The 18,297-nt window shown below is 44.0% G+C and overlaps 2 protein-coding genes across 2 annotated transcripts in view; one reads left to right on the top strand and one right to left on the bottom strand.

Annotated features, from left to right (window-relative positions):
• LOC134185928 (structural maintenance of chromosomes protein 2-like) overlaps positions 1-16,382 on the top strand; it is a 17,075-nt gene extending 693 nt beyond the window's left edge. The window contains exons 2-26 of the mRNA XM_062653812.1: positions 188-460; positions 1,698-1,736; positions 1,839-1,949; positions 2,005-2,049; positions 2,277-2,369; positions 2,425-2,502; positions 9,215-9,277; positions 9,339-9,392; positions 9,465-9,560; positions 9,637-9,826; positions 9,935-9,989; positions 10,295-10,474; positions 10,554-10,671; positions 10,739-10,819; positions 10,974-11,120; positions 11,213-11,335; positions 11,634-11,715; positions 11,806-12,066; positions 12,229-12,314; positions 12,373-12,546; positions 12,626-12,703; positions 12,918-13,313; positions 15,029-15,154; positions 15,288-15,439; positions 15,822-16,382. Coding sequence (XP_062509796.1) covers positions 188-460; positions 1,698-1,736; positions 1,839-1,949; positions 2,005-2,049; positions 2,277-2,369; positions 2,425-2,502; positions 9,215-9,277; positions 9,339-9,392; positions 9,465-9,560; positions 9,637-9,826; positions 9,935-9,989; positions 10,295-10,474; positions 10,554-10,671; positions 10,739-10,819; positions 10,974-11,120; positions 11,213-11,335; positions 11,634-11,715; positions 11,806-12,066; positions 12,229-12,314; positions 12,373-12,546; positions 12,626-12,703; positions 12,918-13,313; positions 15,029-15,154; positions 15,288-15,439; positions 15,822-16,212 — 3,492 coding nt within the window. The 3' untranslated portion in view covers positions 16,213-16,382. The remainder of the gene's footprint in view (positions 1-187; positions 461-1,697; positions 1,737-1,838; positions 1,950-2,004; positions 2,050-2,276; positions 2,370-2,424; positions 2,503-9,214; positions 9,278-9,338; positions 9,393-9,464; positions 9,561-9,636; positions 9,827-9,934; positions 9,990-10,294; positions 10,475-10,553; positions 10,672-10,738; positions 10,820-10,973; positions 11,121-11,212; positions 11,336-11,633; positions 11,716-11,805; positions 12,067-12,228; positions 12,315-12,372; positions 12,547-12,625; positions 12,704-12,917; positions 13,314-15,028; positions 15,155-15,287; positions 15,440-15,821) is intronic.
• LOC134185931 (ceramide-1-phosphate transfer protein-like) lies at positions 16,172-18,297 on the bottom strand. Its single transcript, XM_062653818.1, has 7 exons — positions 18,256-18,297; positions 18,098-18,205; positions 17,973-18,042; positions 17,877-17,911; positions 16,693-16,774; positions 16,403-16,613; positions 16,172-16,347 (listed from the first exon to the last, which is right to left on the bottom strand). The coding sequence occupies exons 1-7, from the start codon at positions 18,283-18,285 to the stop codon at positions 16,266-16,268; spliced, it is 618 nt and encodes a 205-aa protein (XP_062509802.1). The 5' UTR covers positions 18,286-18,297; the 3' UTR covers positions 16,172-16,265.

The raw sequence follows: 18,297 nt of genomic DNA, 5'->3' as shown, positions 1-18,297 counted from the left end.
CGTTTGTTCAAGGGCGGTATTTATATTTTATCTGTACTCTTATATGGGGCGTTTATTTGAAGGCGACGTTTAATTAAAGAAATACCGTACTTCCCAAACGAAACGTTTCCATTGTATAAAATGTTGACACAAACGGATGGGCCTTAATCGACGTCGTCGACTTTAAAAATTTTTATTTGATTTTTAGGTTCGTGCAACAAGTTTGCAAGAGCTCGTGTACAAAAGCGGTCAAGCGGGTGTAATGAAAGCGACCGTAACGATAACGTTCGATAATCGTGATAAGCGGCATAGTCCGTTGGGTTATGAGAGTTTTGATGAGATAACTGTTACAAGGCAAGTTGTTATTGGTGGGAGGAACAAGTATATGGTGAATGGAGTGACGGCGAACAACTCACGTGTACAAGATCTGTTCAGATCAGTACAGCTTAACGTTAATAATCCTCATTTTCTTATCATGCAGGTGTGTGGCTGGCTTGTGTTGCGATGCTGTTTGTGTGTCTCTCTGTATGTTTGTTTGTGTGTTTGTCTCTCTGTATGTTTGTATGTCTGTGACTGTCTGTCTGTATGTTTGTGTGTTTGTGTCTGTCTGTATGTTTGCGTGTTTGTCTGTCTGTATGTTTGTGTGTCTGTGACTGTCTGTCTGTATGTTTGTGTGTCTGTCTGTATGTTTGTGTGTTTGTGTGTCTGTCTGTATGTTTGTGTGTCTCTCTGTATGTTTGTGTGTGTGTGTGTCTGTCTGTATGTTTGTGTGTCTGTTTGTCTGTATGGTTGTGTGTCTGTGACTGTCTGTTTCTATGTTTCTGTGTTTCTGTGTCTGTCTGTATGTTTGTGTGTTTGTCTGTCTGTATGTTTGTGTCTGTCTGTATGTTTGTGTGTTGTGTGTCTGTATGTTTGTGTGTCTGTGTCTGTGTGTCTGTGTCTGTGTCTGTGTGTGTGTGTCTGTGTGTGTGTCTGTGTGTGTGTGTGTGTGTGTGTCTGTGTCTGTGTGTGTGTGTTTGTCTGTCTGTATGTTTGTGTATTTGTCTGTTTGTATGTATGTTTGTCTGTCTGTATGTTTGTGTATTTGTCTGTTTGTATGTATGTTTGTCTGTATGTATGTATGTTTGCTTGTTGTGTGTTTGTGTGTCTGTCTGTATGTTTGCGTGTTGTGTGTTTGTGTGTCTGTCTGTATGTTTGTGTCTCTTTGTATGTTTGTGTGTCTGTTGGTATGTTGGTCTGTTTGTTTGTCTGTGTGTTTGTGTGTTTGTCTATCTGTGTGTTTGTCTGTCTGTCTGTATGTATGTTTGTGTGTTGTGTGTTTGTGTGTCTGTATGTATGTATGTTTGTGTGCGTGTGTTTGTCTGTCTGTATGGTTGTGTGTCTTTGTATGTTTGTGTATTTGTCTGTCTGTATGGTTGTGTGTCTTTATCTGTATGTTTGTGTATTTGTCTGTCTGTATGGTTGTGTGTCTTTATCTGTATGTTTGTGTATTTGTCTGTCTTTATGTATGTTTGTGTGTCTGTTGGTATGTTGGTCTGTTTGTTTGTCTGTATGTTTGTGTGTCTGTTTGTGTGTTTGTCTGTCTGTGTGTTTGTGTGCCTGTTTGTATGTCTGTTTGTGTTGTGTTTATTTTGTTGTTTGTTTGTTTGGCAATTATTTATTTTTGTTTCATTTGTGATTGTACGTTGTGTTGAGTTTCTTTCTTATTCATTGTATAGGGTCGCATCACAAAAGTTCTCAATATGAAACCACCAGAGGTGTGTGTGTGTGGTGTGTGTGTGTGTGTGTGTGTGTGTGTGTGTGTGTGTGTGTGTGTGTGTGTGTGTGTGTGTGTGTGTGTGTATTCTTCTTGCTGTCAGATATTAGCAATGATTGAAGAGGCAGCAGGCACACGTATGTATGAAAGCAAGAAAGCTACAGCTCAGAAAACAATCGAGAAGAAAGACAGCAAACTGCAGGAAATCAACGTTGTGAGTGTGTAGAGGCACGTGCGTCTTCTTTCATCTCTACAAACATTCTTTCTAGATTTTAGCTGAAGAAATAACTCCAACACTGCAGAGGCTTAGAGAGGTAAGAGATTACTTGTGTGTGTGTCTGTGTCTGTGTGTGTGTGTCTGTCTGTCTGTCTGTCTGTCTGTCTGTCTGTCTGTCTGTCTGTCTGTGTCTGTCTGTCTGTGTGAGTGTGTCTGTGTGTGTGTGTGTGTGTGTGTGTGTGTGTGTGTGTGTGTGTGTGTGTCTCTGTGTCTGTGTATGTGTGTGTGTGTGTGTGTGTTCACATTGTATCTACTCCATCATAGGAACGTTCTTCTTACTTGGAGTATCAGAAAGTAACTCGTGAAATTGAGCATCTCACTCGTCTTGTCACAGCATTCAGATTTGTGCGAGCTGATGTGAGCAAACATAAACGTCAATCCTCAATGCCTTGCATTCACATCATGTTTGCAGGAAATTCGTAAGAGATCAACAGCAGACGTGGAGGAAATGACGAGTAACATGCAACAACTAAAATGTCAAGTCACGGAGGTTTGTTCTATAGTAATGAGGCTGAACTGAGAATAAGTGTGATTACGTTTTCCTATGTCTCGTTTATTGTTCAACGTACCAGTTGTGAAAGAGTATACATACATTGATAGCTAGTCTGTCACTGAATTGGTAACTTGTACTTCATTTTACCAAGATCAACCAGATCAGTCTGGTTTGTAAAGTCTATTACAAGCACCGGAAGCAAACCCTGCTTCAGAAGTACTTAGACCATCACGGCTGTCTAGAAAGAAGACATGACTTTACGAAGGATCCGAGTAGATCCCAGAAGCACTGTTTTTTGTAAGTGCTGCAGGTTGTGACGACCTGGAATAATGTCCAGCCACCGTGCAATACCTGCGTGCACTGTGCCCAAAGCTCCCAAGACCACCGGAACCACCAGTGTTCGACAATGCCACATGCGGCTTATATCCTCTCGCAAGTCGCTGTACTTCGCCAACTTCTCAGCATGTTTCTTGCCAATGTTGCCATCAGCAGGACAGCTGATATCAATAAGAAGACAAGTGTTTGTCTTCCTATTTCTGAGACAGATGTCTGGATGATTGGCTTTGATCTTCCTGGCAGTAGAGATGCTGGTATCCCACATCATAGTAATGTCATTCGTCTCCACAAGCCTATCAGGATGATGCCGGTACCATCTGCTCTCCACTGGAACCCCAAAACGACGACAAACGTCTCATTTAATGATGGATGCCACCTGATTGTGTCGATCAGTGTAGTCCATTGGTGCCAAAGCACTACAGCCTGCCACAATGTGGTCGACTGTTTCCAGGCCTACACTGCACATGCAGCAAGTAGGACTGACATCACGATGTAGAATCTTGCGTTCATAGTACCGAGTCCGAAGAGCTTGGTTTTGAGCAGCAACAACCGGTTCCTCAGTTGCAGCAGGAAGATTTGCTGCTTTTAGCCATCCGTAGGTCCCTTTCATGTTCACAGGCGGTTGCTCAGTGAGACGGTGATACTGCCCGTGCATAGGCTTCCCGCTCCAGGACCGCACACGAAGAGAACTGCAACACGTACGGTAATGTCTCGCATCTGTTTTAGGCACTTGCTCGAAGCCACCTTCAACCGAGATGGATGCATTCCTGTGTAAGTTCTGCGACTTGTCGTTCAAAGCAAGACTCCTCCGCAGCTGTGCAGTAAAGCAACAAGCCATGCGCTTGATCAAGTGTGAAGATTTTCCACAGTCACACTCCCGTATCATCTGTATGAAAGGATCAGAACTTTCAGCAAGGTAACAGTTCAGCCTCACAATACAAGATTGATATGTCGACTTCATCTGTCGTAGCCCCCTACCCCCATCACTGCAAGGAGCGTACAGTCGGTCAACGTCTGCAGCAGGATGGTGGACACCGTGCATAGAGGAGCTTTCTGGTTTGTCGATGGAGCTGCTGCAGATTCGTGCACCCCCAATGAATGACGCCAAAACTGTAAGTGAGAACCGGTAGTGCAAACCCATTGATGGCTAGAATCTTGTTCCGACCATACAACTCAGTCCAGAGAACCACCTTCACTCTGCGGAAGTACTCACGATGGAGTCTCTCCTGCATCATGCTGTGCTGAATACCGTTACTCTCATCTACACCCAAGTACTTGTAGACTTGACCCGGTTCCAGACAGTTGATGGTGTCAGTTTTTCCTACCGTCACTCCAGAGTTGTGTCCAGATAGTCTGCCGTTGACAAAGTGTGCAACAGCACATTTGTCCAGACCAAACTTCATCTGGATGTCATCAGAGAAGGTACGAACCGTGTGCAACAACCCATCCAACTGATCAGAGTTTCTGCCATACAGCTTCAGATCATCCATGTAAAGTAGATGACTGATAAGCTGACGTTTGGCAGTCTCACCATGCCCAGTGGTCATCCTGTAGCCGTAACCGGTTCTGTTCAGCTCCTTGCTCAGAGGATTGAGAGCCATACGGAAGAGAAGTGGAGAAAGTGAGTCACCTTGGAAAATACCCCTCCCGATCTGCATAAGCCTTGTCTTGATCATACTGTTCCCACAAGAAAGCACCATTGATGTCCTCCAACTCTTCATCACACGTGACAAGAACTTACACAAGACTGGACTGATCTTATGCATCTGAAGGCATTGGAGCAACCAACTGTGTGGCACGCTGTCATAGGCTTTCTTGTAGTCCACCCAAGCCATACTCAAGCTCTTGTGCCTGGTCAGTGTTCTCCCCAGGCATCTCAAGACGTGGCGGCCCACTACGCCTTGACTATATTTTACAAGGACACGCCCAATCTCGCCATCCCTTGGCTAATGCCGCCACGCCTTGACTTATGTCTGTCACGTCTTACTGTCTATGTTCTAGGCAAGAAATGGGAGACCAGTAGTTCGGGTTCTCATCTAGTCGAATAGAACACTTGTTGTTGTGGAAAGTTCAAAAGCAACGTCATAGAAACCGCTATGTCCAAAATATACTTAAGACGTTGTTTGGAATTTGATCCAACATCATTTGGTGGCGTATTCGCCCACATTCCAATCCGTATGTGAGTCACGCCCTTGGCAGCCATTTGTGCCATGGAGTCGTTATTGATGCGTTGAGAGAATACAAGGTCGCACGAAAAAGTACATCAATGCGTCAAATTGTGTTGTTGAAGTGATAGCTCAATTTCTCGTTCTTCCAGTGGCGTTTTAGGCACCTACGGAAGCCGATCTGGGAGGCATTACCCTACACAGGATGTAAGACAATGCACTGATGACAACGCCAAAACGCACTGGAATGGTATCGGCCCAAAGCCAAACTTAGCGAAAGCATTGCTTAGGTTAGTTTAGACACGTTTGCAGTTTCGACTTGTAGATCTCGGCAAGCATGCCAATACACTGCGCACGTCTCTAGCGTCGATATCGGCATGAAAAATTGTCACCGACTGCTTAGCGAACTTGTCTACTAGTGCTATGTTACTAACGAGAGCTATTAAAATTGATTTTGTGATTTGTATTGGCTTGGAATATATTGGGAGGTGCAGGTTTTCAACATTCAGATTAGAGAGTAGCCCGGACGAAAAGTGGAACGCTAGAGGATTAATGATAGCTTGCTTGTGTTGTACTCTTAGTCTCGCGTAGCCAGACCCCTTTCCGCCGCGGCCTCCCCGGCGAAATGGGGTCTGGTGTACGGCCTTTGATGTCGCTGTGTGCCGCGTAGCCAGAAATCGGCTATCTAAAGACCGGATTTAGTTTCTTAAACGCTTCACTAAAGACGAGACTGGTATGCACGCAATGCAATCCTATCTCGATAGCTTCTCTTGTTTCGTAGAGAACAACTCGAAGACTACAGCTAGAGTCGTTGCTGTTTGTGAAATCTCCATGTCTACAGCAGCGATTAAACGATTTGGTCTCTTCCTGGTTGCTACTGTATGTGTTCACCAAAACAATGCACAAAAATGATTACCCAAACACAGAAAGACGACTCATCTTGTTTCGATGACGTCATGCAACTCCAAGCCCTTCCAGATCTCTCACTCCGGACTGTATGCGGTCGCTTTAGACGTCAAAAAACAGCAAACGGCACTGAGTACGTTCGCATCCATCCAGTACGTTCGCATTCAGTCTCCGTTGTGACACGAGCGCACAACGCTAGATTGTACGACGTCGATCATGGCTGCATGAAATCGAAGCCTGTCGACGTCAACGTCCCCGCGGCCGCGTTTAATCGCTGCTGTAGACATGGAGATTTCACAAACAGCAACGACTCTAGCTGTAGTCTTCGAGTTGTTCTCTACGAAACAAGAGAAGCTATCGAGATAGGATTGCATTGCGTGCATACCAGTCTCGTCTTTAGTGAAGCGTTTAAGAAACTAAATCCGGTCTTTAGATAGCCGATTTCTGGCTACGCGGCACACAGCGACATCAAAGGCCGTACACCGGACCCCATTTCGCCGGGGAGGCCGCGGCGGAAAGGGGTCTGGCTACGCGAGACTATTGTACTCTCTCCACTTATAGAATTGTTGTACAACTAACATTTTAGACCAAACACAAACACCCTACGTTGCTCACCGCAAAGTCGGGAACCCCACTCAGATGACCACGCTCACGTTTTGAAACAACACGCCCATAAGTACGCTTCCATTTAGCCTCGCCTACACCACCACGCCTTTGAGATATTCTGGGGAGAACACTGCTGGTCTTACAGTTTTCGGTAAGCGGCTTGTTGATCAACAGCTGATCCTTTGCACCAAAAGATCTGTGTCGACAACCCTTCTGCTCCGGAGCCATGAGGTTTCTCTAATCCAGATGTCCTGTAATCCTCTGCCTGATGACTGAGGTGAGGGTCTTATAGAAGACAGACAGACACGTGATAGGTCGGTAATGTTTGGCCTGGTCAGTCTTGTCATTCTTAGGAATCAGAGTGGTTGTTCCTTGAGACAACCAGTTGGGTACAGAGTCTGGATTCTGAACCATCAGGTTGTAGTTACGAGTTAGATCAGTGTGAAGACACGTGATACGCTTGACCTAGAAACCATAAACCTTGTCTGGACCAGAAGGCTTCCAGTTTCCCATCCTTTTGAGACACGATGTGACCTCATTGTCTGAGATAGGTAACCACTGCTGCTCATCTCTTCGGTACGTCTCGCCATCAGTTTGACATCTCAGCCAGAAGGCAGACTCATTGTGATGTACCTCAGTTTCTAGGATACCACCCCAATACTATTCGATCTCAGACTCGGATGGCGGGGAAGTGACCTGGATAGTCTGCTTACCCAACTCTCAGTAAAACAGTCCACCATCTTGTTAAAATATTATTTATTATATTATTTATTATTTATTATATTTTATTATTGTTGTGCTCAACCAGATCAGTCTGGTTTGTAAAGTCTATTACAAGTACCGGAAGCAAACCCTGCTTCAGAAGTACTTAGACCATCACGGCTGTCTAGAAAGAAGACATGACTTTACGAAGGATCCGAGTAGATCCCAGAAACACTGTTTTCTGTAAGTGCTGCAGGTTGTGATGACCTGGAATAATGTCCAGCCACCGTGCAATACCTGTGTGCACTGTGCCCAAAGCTCCCAAGACCACCGGAACCACCAGTGTTTGACAATGCCACATGCGGCTTATCTCCACTCGCAAGTCGCTGTACTTCGCCAACTTCCCAGCATGTTTCTTGCCAATGTTGCCATCAGCAGGACAGCTGATATCAATAAGAAGACAAGTGTTTGTCTTCCTATTTCTGAGACAGATGTCTGGACGATTGGCTTTGATCTTCCTGGCAGTAGGGATGCTGGTATCCCACATCATAGTAATGTCATTCGTCTTCACAAGCCTATCAGGATGATGCCAGTACCATCTGCTCTCCACTGGAGGCCACCTGATTGTGTCAATCAGTGTAGTCTATCGGTGCCAAAGCACTACAGCCTGCCACAATGTGGTCGACTGTTTCCAGGCCTACACTGCACATGCAGCAAGTAGGACTGACATCACGATGTAGAATCTTGTGCTCATAGTACCGAGTCCGAAGAGCTTGGTTTTGAGCAGCAACAACCGGTTCCTCAGTTGCAGCAGGAAGATTTGCTGCTTTTAGCCATCCGTAGGTCCCTTTCATGTTCACAGGCGGTTGCTCAGTGAGACGGTGATACTGCCCGTGCATAGGCTTCCCGCTCCAGGACCGCACACGAAGAGAACTGCAACACGTACGGTAATGTCTCGCATCTGTTTTAGGCACTTGCTCGAAGCCACCTTCAACCGAGATGGATGCATTCCTGTGTAAGTTCTGCGACTTGTCGTTCAAAGCAAGACTCCTCCGCAGCTGTGCAGTAAAGCAACAAGCCATGCGCTTGATCAAGTGTGAAGATTTTCCACAGTCACACTCCCGTATCATCTGTATGAAAGGATCAGAACTTTCAGCAAGGTAACAGTTCAGCCTCACAATACAAGATTGATATGTCGACTTCATCTGTCGTAGCCCCCTACCCCCATCACTGCAAGGAGCGTACAGTCGGTCAACGTCTGCAGCAGGATGGTGGACACCGTGCATAGAGGAGCTTTCTGGTTTGTCGATGGAGCTGCTGCAGATTCGTGCACCCCCAATGAATGACGCCAAAACTGTAAGTGAGAACCGGTAGTGCAAACCCATTGATGGCTAGAATCTTGTTCCGACCATACAACTCAGTCCAGAGAACCACCTTCACTCTGCGGAAGTACTCACGATGGAGTCTCTCCTGCATCATGCTGTGCTGAATACCGTTACTCTCATCTACACCCAAGTACTTGTAGACTTGACCCGGTTCCAGACAGTTGATGGTGTCAGTTTTTCCTACCGTCACTCCAGAGTTGTGTCCAGATAGTCTGCCGTTGACAAAGTGTGCAACAGCACATTTGTCCAGACCAAACTTCATCTGGATGTCATCAGAGAAGGTACGAACCGTGTGCAACAACCCATCCAACTGATCAGAGTTTCTGCCATACAGCTTCAGATCATCCATGTAAAGTAGATGACTGATAAGCTGACGTTTGGCAGTCTCACCATGCCCAGTGGTCATCCTGTAGCCGTAACCGGTTCTGTTCAGCTCCTTGCTCAGAGGATTGAGAGCCATACGGAAGAGAAGTGGAGAAAGTGAGTCACCTTGGAAAATACCCCTCCTATATTATTTTTTATTATTTATTAAATTATTTATTATTTATTATTTATTATTTATTATAATTATTATTTATTGCTTATTAGTTATGTGATTGTTTACATTAGATTGATAGTTCAATGGAGCAGTTGAATGATGAAATAAGAGAACTAGAGAAGAAACGAGACACGGTAAAACAGTTTGAATACCAAACGTTTATTAATATTAATCAATCAATCATGTTATCTGTAGGAATCAGGTGGTGCTCTAGAGCAACTCGAGAAGAGAGTAGATGAAGAGGCAAAGGTGCGAACAGACACAACGTGAAGGTCAATCTCTTGTGATTGTTTACTACATTCATCTACTGTGTGCATGCAGGAAGTGGTGAAGGCAAAATCAGCATTAACTCATTGGAAAGAACAATTAGATGGAGAGAAGAAGAAGAGGAAAGGCCTTGAAAAGACACTGACAGATGTAAGAAACATAAAGTGACCGGAATGTACCAAGAGACGCATTCATTCTATTATAATCACGTGATCTTACGTTGTAGGACGAGGAAAGTCTGAAGGAAAAACAGAAGCAGTTGACGGTTCTTTCTGATGAATGTGTGAAGCTCGAAGACGAGAGCACTACTGCAATGCAACACGTCAAAGAGAAACGAGATCGTTACCAAGCGGTGTCTGCAGGATTGACGGCAAGCGATTCAGGAGAGGAGAAAACATTGGCCGATCAACTGATTGGTATGCTGGCTCCTTTTACTTGTCACTTGTGTAGCACGCATGCTTGTCGAGCTCTTGCATTAGCGACTCTAAACGTGTCACTGTGTGTAACTGCTGATGATTAATCAGGTTGTAAGGAGAGCATCAGTGTTGCTTCAGCAGAAATGCAGCAAGCGGAAATGAGGTAGCAACTTTGTTGTGTTTATTGGTTGTACGGTAGTGTAACTGTTTCCCTGGTGCGTTGTGTTGCATTGTGTTATCTTCTGTTCTTGTCTTGTGTTGTGTTGTATGATATTTTCAGTTTGTAAGGCGGTTGTTGGCTTATGTTATAAATATGTTTACTTGATGAGTAGTGCAATCATTTTCTCTAAAGGAGAGTCTTCATTGTGCTTGTTCCTTTTTATTGTTGAGTTGCATGTTAGTGGTATCGACGTGTACAAACCAAGTTGTAGATCATCTCTGTTGTGTGATAAGTTAACTCTGTGGTAGACTGAGTCATGCAAGGGAGGAACTGAAGAAACAAAAAGGAGCAGTGAAGCACACTGAGTCAAGTTACAAGAAAGAGGAATCACAGTTTGAATCAGCAGCCAAAGCTAGAGATACATTACAGATGGAGATGGCAAGACTCAACTACAGAGAGGGAGAGGAGGAAGAACTAGCATCACGAAGGTAGACCAACATGCGACAGACAGATGGACAAACACGTAGACAGACATTGATACAAGTAATGTACGACTTGTCTTTGTAGACGACAAGTTGATACCGCAATTCATCAGCTGGAAAAAGGTCTTGCAGCTTTGGAAAGTCGATTTCCTCACTTGCATTTTGAGTATGTTGACCCTGAAAGAGGATTTGATAGAAGAAAAGTTAGTAGAATCTAAGATGTTGTTGGTGGAGTTGGCGGTCTTTGTTTGAGTTTAGTTGTTGTGCTAGGTTTATGGTCCTGTTGCTAAGCTTATCAAAGTGAGAGACGTGTCGCATGCCACTGCATTGGAGGTTACAGCTGGTGGAAAGGTGATATGCTATATTACTCTAATGTATTGTGAGATGCATGCCTTTAATACAATAGTCTAGTGTATTGTGAGATGCATCCCTCCAATACAATAGTCTAGTGTATTGTGAGATGCATCCCTCCAATACAATAGTCTGATGTTTTTGTCTCTTGTAGCTGTACAACGTTGTGGTTGACACGGAAACAACTGGTAAGAAGTTGCTTCAAAATGGCAAGCTGAAACGTCGCTACACAATTATTCCACTGAACAAGATAGCAGCTAAAACGATCAACTCACAAGCAGTGCAACGAGCTAAACAACTTGTAAGACACACAAACACACACACACACACACACACACACACACACACACACACACACACACACTGATGACTGCCGATTGTGTTTACCATCAGGTTGGCTGTGACAACGTTCACACTGCTCTTTCACTCGTCGGTTACGAAGATGACGTCGAGGCTGCCATGCGGTTCGTATTTGGGCGAACGTTTGTTTGCAGTACAATGGACAGTGCCAAACAGGTAGGTAGAACACACACACACACACACACACACACACACACACACACACACACACACACACACACACACACACACACACAGTGACACTTTGTCTGTCATCTTGTTTGTACATCATGACAGACAAACAACACAAACATACAGACAGACAGACAGACAGACAGACAGACAAACATGCAAACACACAGACAATGTCATGACCAAACTGTTAACTTAACATTTCTGTGGGTCACACAAACTTGTTTGAGTTGATACTATTGATGAGTTGTTTGTTGCTCTATGATGTCTGGTTTGGTTGTAGGTGACGTTTGATTCGAAAGTAATGACTAGGTCTGTTACTCTGGATGGGGAAGTGTTTGATCCGTCAGGAACGCTGTCTGGAGGTTGTGTGTGTGTGTGTGTGTGTGTGTGTGTGTGTGTGTGTGTGTGTGTGTTGGTGTGTGTGCATTTTAATTGTCCTTATTCATCTGTAGGTGCTCGTCGTTCATCTGGCACTGTGTTAGCCGCTCTTGATGAGATTCAATCCATTGAACAACAACGGAATAATGCTGTGTCTGAGCTGGCTGATATCAATCATCAGTTGGAAAACGTAAAGGCACGAGGCGCTCGATACAACGAGATGAGAAGAGAGTTGGATGTGAAGAAACAGGAGCTGGACTTGCTGGAGAGCAACCTGAAGCAGACGAAACATCATCAGACGATGGAAGCAGTCAGTTCACTAGAACAGACAATAGGTGGGCTTTATGGGACAGATGTGTGTGTGTGTGTGTGTGTGTGTGTGTGTGTGTGTGTGTGTGTGTGTGTGTGTGTGTGTGTGTGTGCATGCGTGCGTGCATGTGCATCAGTGTGCATCCATCAACAATCATGATTGACAAGTAATTCACTGCAATTGTTAGCCGAACAAGAAGAGGTCTTGTGTGAGGCAAAGAAAATTGTGAAGGAATCAAAAGCAAAGTGCAAGGAACTTGAGATGAAAATGAAGGTAAATTCATTTCCCTGTTGCTACAATGTGTAGATAACTGTGGTGTGGGTTTGTGTAGGATTCGTCTAGTTATCGTGAACGTGAGCTGAAGAAAGCAGAAGAAAACTTGAATAAAGCTCAGAAGGAGGCAGAAAGAGTTGGAAAATTAATGAAGTGTAAACAGCAGCAAGGCGAAGAGCTGAAGCTGGAAATGCAGGAAATGAGCAGAGAACTCGAGTCTCTAAAGAACCAAGTGAGTTTGATTGGGTATACACTGTACCTAAGGTATATATTAGTTATTGAGGTTGGTTGTTGGTGTTTTTGTATTTTAGATTGCAAAATGTGATGAAACCATTGCTGACTTGAATGCCACTGTTGAACAGCACAGGAAAGAGCTGGACAGGCGACAAGTAAGACAGATGGACGGACAGACAGACAGACAGACACACGGGCTGATGAACAGATGACAGACAGATGGACAGACAAATAACAGACGTACAGACAAATGGACAGACAGACAGATGACAGACATACATACAGACAAATGGACAGATAAACAGATGGACAGACAGACGGACATTCCAATTTTATGTGTTGCGTCCATAATACATCTGCCTTGCGTAGCAATTGTGTGTCGCCGCGCGTGAGGCTCTTGCCACTCAAAAAGACAAGCTGAAAGCATGCAGCAAGGATATCCTCGAACGCAACAAAGCATGCAAAGCAAAGCAGAAGGAGAAGACAGCGACACTACTTAAGATCAAGGAGCTCGAACACAACGTGCAACGGCACGAGAAAGAGACACGTGAAGCAGCACAGCTTGTCACACAGTTGATGGAGAAATATGATTGGATTGAAAGGGAAAGAAAGTTCTTTGGGAAGGCAAACACTGCGTACGACTTTAATGCTCACAATCCAAAGGAGGCTGAAGCAAGACTTGGACAACTGGAGCAGCAGAAGACACAGTTGGCAAGGACAGTGAATATGAGGGCAATGAATATGCTGGAAAAGGCAGAGGAGAGGGTGAGCAGAGCTGATTGTAAAATGCATTACTTGTTTACATGAAGACAGTGATGTGTTTAGATATGCATCTCACAATACACTAGACTATTGTATTGGAGGGATGTATCTCACAATACACTAGACTATTGTATTGGAGGGATGTATCTCACAATACACTAGACTATTGTATTGGAGGGATGTATCTCACAATACACTAGACTATTGTATTGGAGGGATGTATCTCACAATACACTAGACTATTGTATTGGAGGGATGTATCTCACAATACACTAGACTATTGTATTGGAGGGATGCATCTTACAATACATTAGACTATTGTATTGGAGGGATGCATCTCACAATACATTAGACTATTGTATTGGAGGGATGCATCTCACAATACACTAGACTATTCAGTGTTCTCCCCAGGCATCTCAAGACGTGGCGGGCCGCCATGCCTTGACTTATGCCTGCCACGCCTTGACTCATGCCTGTCACGCCTTACTATCTATGTGTTAGGCAAGATATGGGAGACCAGTGGTTTGGGTTCTTGTTTGTACGACTAAAACACCTGTTGTTGTTTTGGAAAGTCCAAGAGCAACGTCATAGAGATTGCTATGTCCAAAATATACTTATGACGTTGTTTCGAATCTGATCCGATGTCATTTGGTGGCGTATTCGCCCACATTCCAATCCGTATGTGAGTCACGCCCTCAGCAGCCATTTGTGCCGTGGAGTCGTTATTGGTGTGTTGAAAGAATACAAAGTCGCAAGACAAAGTACATCAATGCGTCGAATTGTGTTGTTGAAGTGATAGCCCAATTTCTCGTTCTTCTAGTGGCGTTTTAGGCACCCTACAGAAGCCGATCTAGGAGGCTACACAGGATGTAAGACAATGCACTGATTACAGACGCCAAAACGCACTTGAACGGCATCGGCCCAAACCCAAAGTTAGCGGAAGCATTGCTCAGGTTGGCGTAGACACGGTCACAGTTTCGAAAATCTTGTAGATCTCCGCGAGCATGCCGATACGCTGCGGACGTCTACTAGCGTCGGTATCAGCATGGAAAATTGTCACCAACTGCTTAGTGAACTTGTCTACTAGTGCTACGTTACTAACTAAAGCTATTACAATCGATTTGTGATTTGTATTGGCTTGGAATATATTGGGAGGCTCAGGTTTTCGGCATGTATGCATTAGAAAGTAGCCCGGATGAAAAGTGGGGCTCTAGCTAGAAGGCTAGTGATAGCTTGCTTGTGTTGTACTCTGTCCACGCATAGAAATGTTGTACAGTTAACGTTTTAGACCAAACACAAGCACCCTATGTTGCTCTAGCACTGCAACGCAAAGCCATCAAAGGGCACTCAGATGACCACGCCCACGTTTGAAACAACCACGCCCACAAGTGTGTTCCATTTAGTCACGCCTACACCGCCACGTCTTTGACATATTCTGGGGAGAACACTGCTATTGTATTGGAGGGATGTATCTCACAATACACTAGATTATTGTATTGGAGGGATGCATCTCACAATACATTAGACTATTATATTGGAGAGATGCATCTCACAATACACTAGACTATTGTATTGGAGGGATGCATCTCACAATACATTAAACTATTGTATTGGAGGGATGCATCTCACAATACACTAGACTATTGTATTGGAGGGATGCATCTCAATACACTAGACTAAATGAGTTACGGATTAAACTAGTGTATTTTTATATTCAGTATCAAGATCTCATGTTACGGAAAGAGATTGTTGAAAATGACAAACGCAAAATTGCCAATGTAATTCAAGAGCTTGACAAGAAGAAGGAAGAAGCTTTACATACAGCGTTCGGTAAAGTGAACAAGGTAGTGTGTGTGTGTGTGTGTGTGTGTGTGTGTGTGTGTGTGTGTGTGTGTGTGTGTGTGTGTGTGTGTGTGTGTGACCAAGAATGTTAACATGATGACCTTGTGTTGATTATGTAACCATCTTGTCTGTCAGGATTTTGGTTCTATTTTTTCTGCGTTGCTGCCTGGTGCTGGAGCTCGTCTTTCACCACCTGATGGCCTGACTGTATTAGATGGGTTGGAAGTGAGAGTGGCATTTGGTGACGTGTGGAAGGAAAGTCTCACTGAGTTGAGTGGTGGGCAGAGGTAAAATGCTTTCGTCCTTTAATACAATAGTCTAGTGTATTGTGAGATGCATCCCTCCAATACAATAGTCTAGTATATTGTGAGATGCATCCCTCCAATACAATAATCTAGTGTATTGTGAGATACATCCCTCCAATACAATAGTCTAGTGTATTGTGAGATGTATCCCTCCAATACAATAGTCTAGTGTATTGTGAGATGCATCCCTCTAATACAATATTCTAGTGTATCGTGAGATGCATCTCTCCAATACAATAATCTAGTGTATTGTGAGATGCATCCCTCCAATACAATATTCTAGTGTATTGTGAGATGCATCCCTCCAGTACAATAGTCTATATTTATTACTTAATTAATCACCAAGAGATCTGGTCTGTCTTAGGTCTCTTGTTGCTCTTTCTCTTATCCTCTCACTTCTCCTATTCAAACCAGCTCCTCTTTACATTCTGGACGAGATCGACGCGGCTCTCGATCTCTCTCACACACAGAACATCGGCCAGATGCTCAGAAATCACTTCCAACACTCACAGTTCATTGTCGTCTCGCTAAAGGAAGGCATGTTCAACAACGCCAACGTCCTTTACAAAACCAAGTTTGTAGACGGCGTCTCTACAGTCACTCGTTACACTCAGAATGTTAGCACTGCTACAACAGCAGCAGCAGCAGCATCATCAGCATCATCAACCACGAGAGAAAACAAAGACGCTGGATCGAAAGCAAAGAGACAGAGAATGGGATCAAAAGCAGTATTGCAGCCTCACATGGCAAACTAAGTGGTAACTACAAAAAATGTAATTGTGTCAGTGAGACTAGATAGTAATGAACGTCATGGCAGTTCGTGTAGTTTGTATTCGGTGTATAGCCTCTGTGTTTCTTCATAAATTGGCTTCATCAAGTCTGCCAGTGATCTGTAACACATTCATGTAACACGACAGTAGGAATACTTTCAGCGTCTGTCCTCACTTTATTTCACACACCACGTCACTCTCTTCCTCTCCCAACTTTGCGATAAGGTCTTTCCTGTACGGAAGCATGTAGACGGCCATCTGCACTCCCTTCCTCACAACCCACGAATGATACTGAGCTAACGAGTTCGAGTACGCTTGAAATGCAACGCCAGCAAGACTGTTAGTCTTACACTCAACTACATTCTCAAAAAATTGAATGATGAAATCTGCAACGAGAATTAGCCCGAGAAATGAGATCAAGTTGGTCACGTTATGTCACACTGTATGTAGATATCAATGGTGTACCTAATGCTCTATGTAGTCGTAACAAAGTTCTGGAGCCGGATGCTTTGGATTTTTGTATTGTCAGGTTATTATCAACTTCATGCTAAACACAAATCAAATATGACGTCACAAATCAAATTTTACTTCACAACTCAAACCGATATGCATGATGGCCATCAGACCAGAAGGTAAGCCTTGATGATCTCATCCTCACAGATGAAGAAGGATGAGGAAAATGCTACATTCCATTTTATGTTTGTTTTGCAATAAAAGTTAAAAATCAAAACGCATCATGGTTTTGTATTGTTGCCGAGTGTAGCAAGGCTTCTAATCCAGGTCGCACAACAGAAAGGGGCGTGGTCCTATATGGCTCTCCATCGAGTTCTTGGAATGTGTGTGTGTGTGTGTGTGTGTGTGTGTGTGTGTGTGTGTGTGTGTGTGTGCATGTGTGAGTGTGTGTATGTGCATGTGTAAGTGTGTGTGTGTGTGTGTGTGTGTGTGTGTGTGTGTGTGTGTGTGTGTGTGTGTGTGTACAGTACACACACAAATCTCAAATTTCTCCTCCCCACGACCACGTTTCATGATAGGACCTACCTTAAAAAATCGTTTCCGTGTCCGACTACAGATGAGTCTAAGAACGATTCGTTTAAGTGACCAAACAGCGAAGAAAATGCTTCATGAACTTTTGTCGCCCCATCCTTTTGTATTGTAGCTAGGGACTGTGTGTACGTGACAACCAAGAAACACCTTCAGGAGTTGAATGCCACCTACAGTCAACTATTCACACGTCCCATACTACAATCAATCCTTTACTACACTGTGCAGCATCTAACACTGTTGACAGTCAATGTTTGCCGATATCAATTTCTATGTCAGTAAATACCATACCACTGTCGTTACTACGGAACTGAGTGCATACCTAGACTGTACATTTCAATTGTCTTGATCACGATCGCAAAACGACGACTACCTATACCAGGCCTATATACGTAATCTAAACTACTAGGAAGTTTGCATGTTTACTTCCAGGTTTCAACAAATACGTATTGTCTAGCTAGGACTCGCCGTTTCAGTAGACGGTCTGAAAACTCCGTTGGACATGTTATGGATACCGTACAACTAGTATTGATTATTACAGAACCTGGATCAAGCATACCACATGGTGTCAGGAATGGGATTGGTCTGAAATGCGAGGCACGCTTTACCTTGATCATCGATTGTATTGTCCTGTACGGCTCTCCTACAACAAACCTCAACTCATCACAACCTTCTAATCATTTCTCACAACTCGCAACTCTCACCAGCACTATCAACGTATTCCATCAACACTTCCGCCTTCTCCGTCACATCAGACGCCACAAATCCCATCAACTGCGACACACGGCAATGAGAATGAGACAACAAGGCCTACACACTCACTCCATACCCTCCCGAGTAGCGGGAAAAATTTGTTGAGCTCATAATAGGCTTGTGTGTATTCTCTTAATGACAAATCTCCGTCTTCTGTTCGAACGCAAGCAAAGGCGGTCGCCACCTAGCGTAGAGTGTCTTATTACCTTTTCATGGTGTGTGTAAATGACAGACCTTTGAGAGAGAGAAACCGTTGGAAGTCATTGAAAGTAGGCA

This window comes from Corticium candelabrum, chromosome 10 (genome assembly GCF_963422355.1).
Source record: "Corticium candelabrum chromosome 10, ooCorCand1.1, whole genome shotgun sequence".
NCBI lineage: Eukaryota > Metazoa > Porifera > Homoscleromorpha > Homosclerophorida > Plakinidae > Corticium > Corticium candelabrum.
Note: the sequence above shows the minus strand (reverse complement) of the source record. Positions and strands in the feature narration are given on the sequence as shown.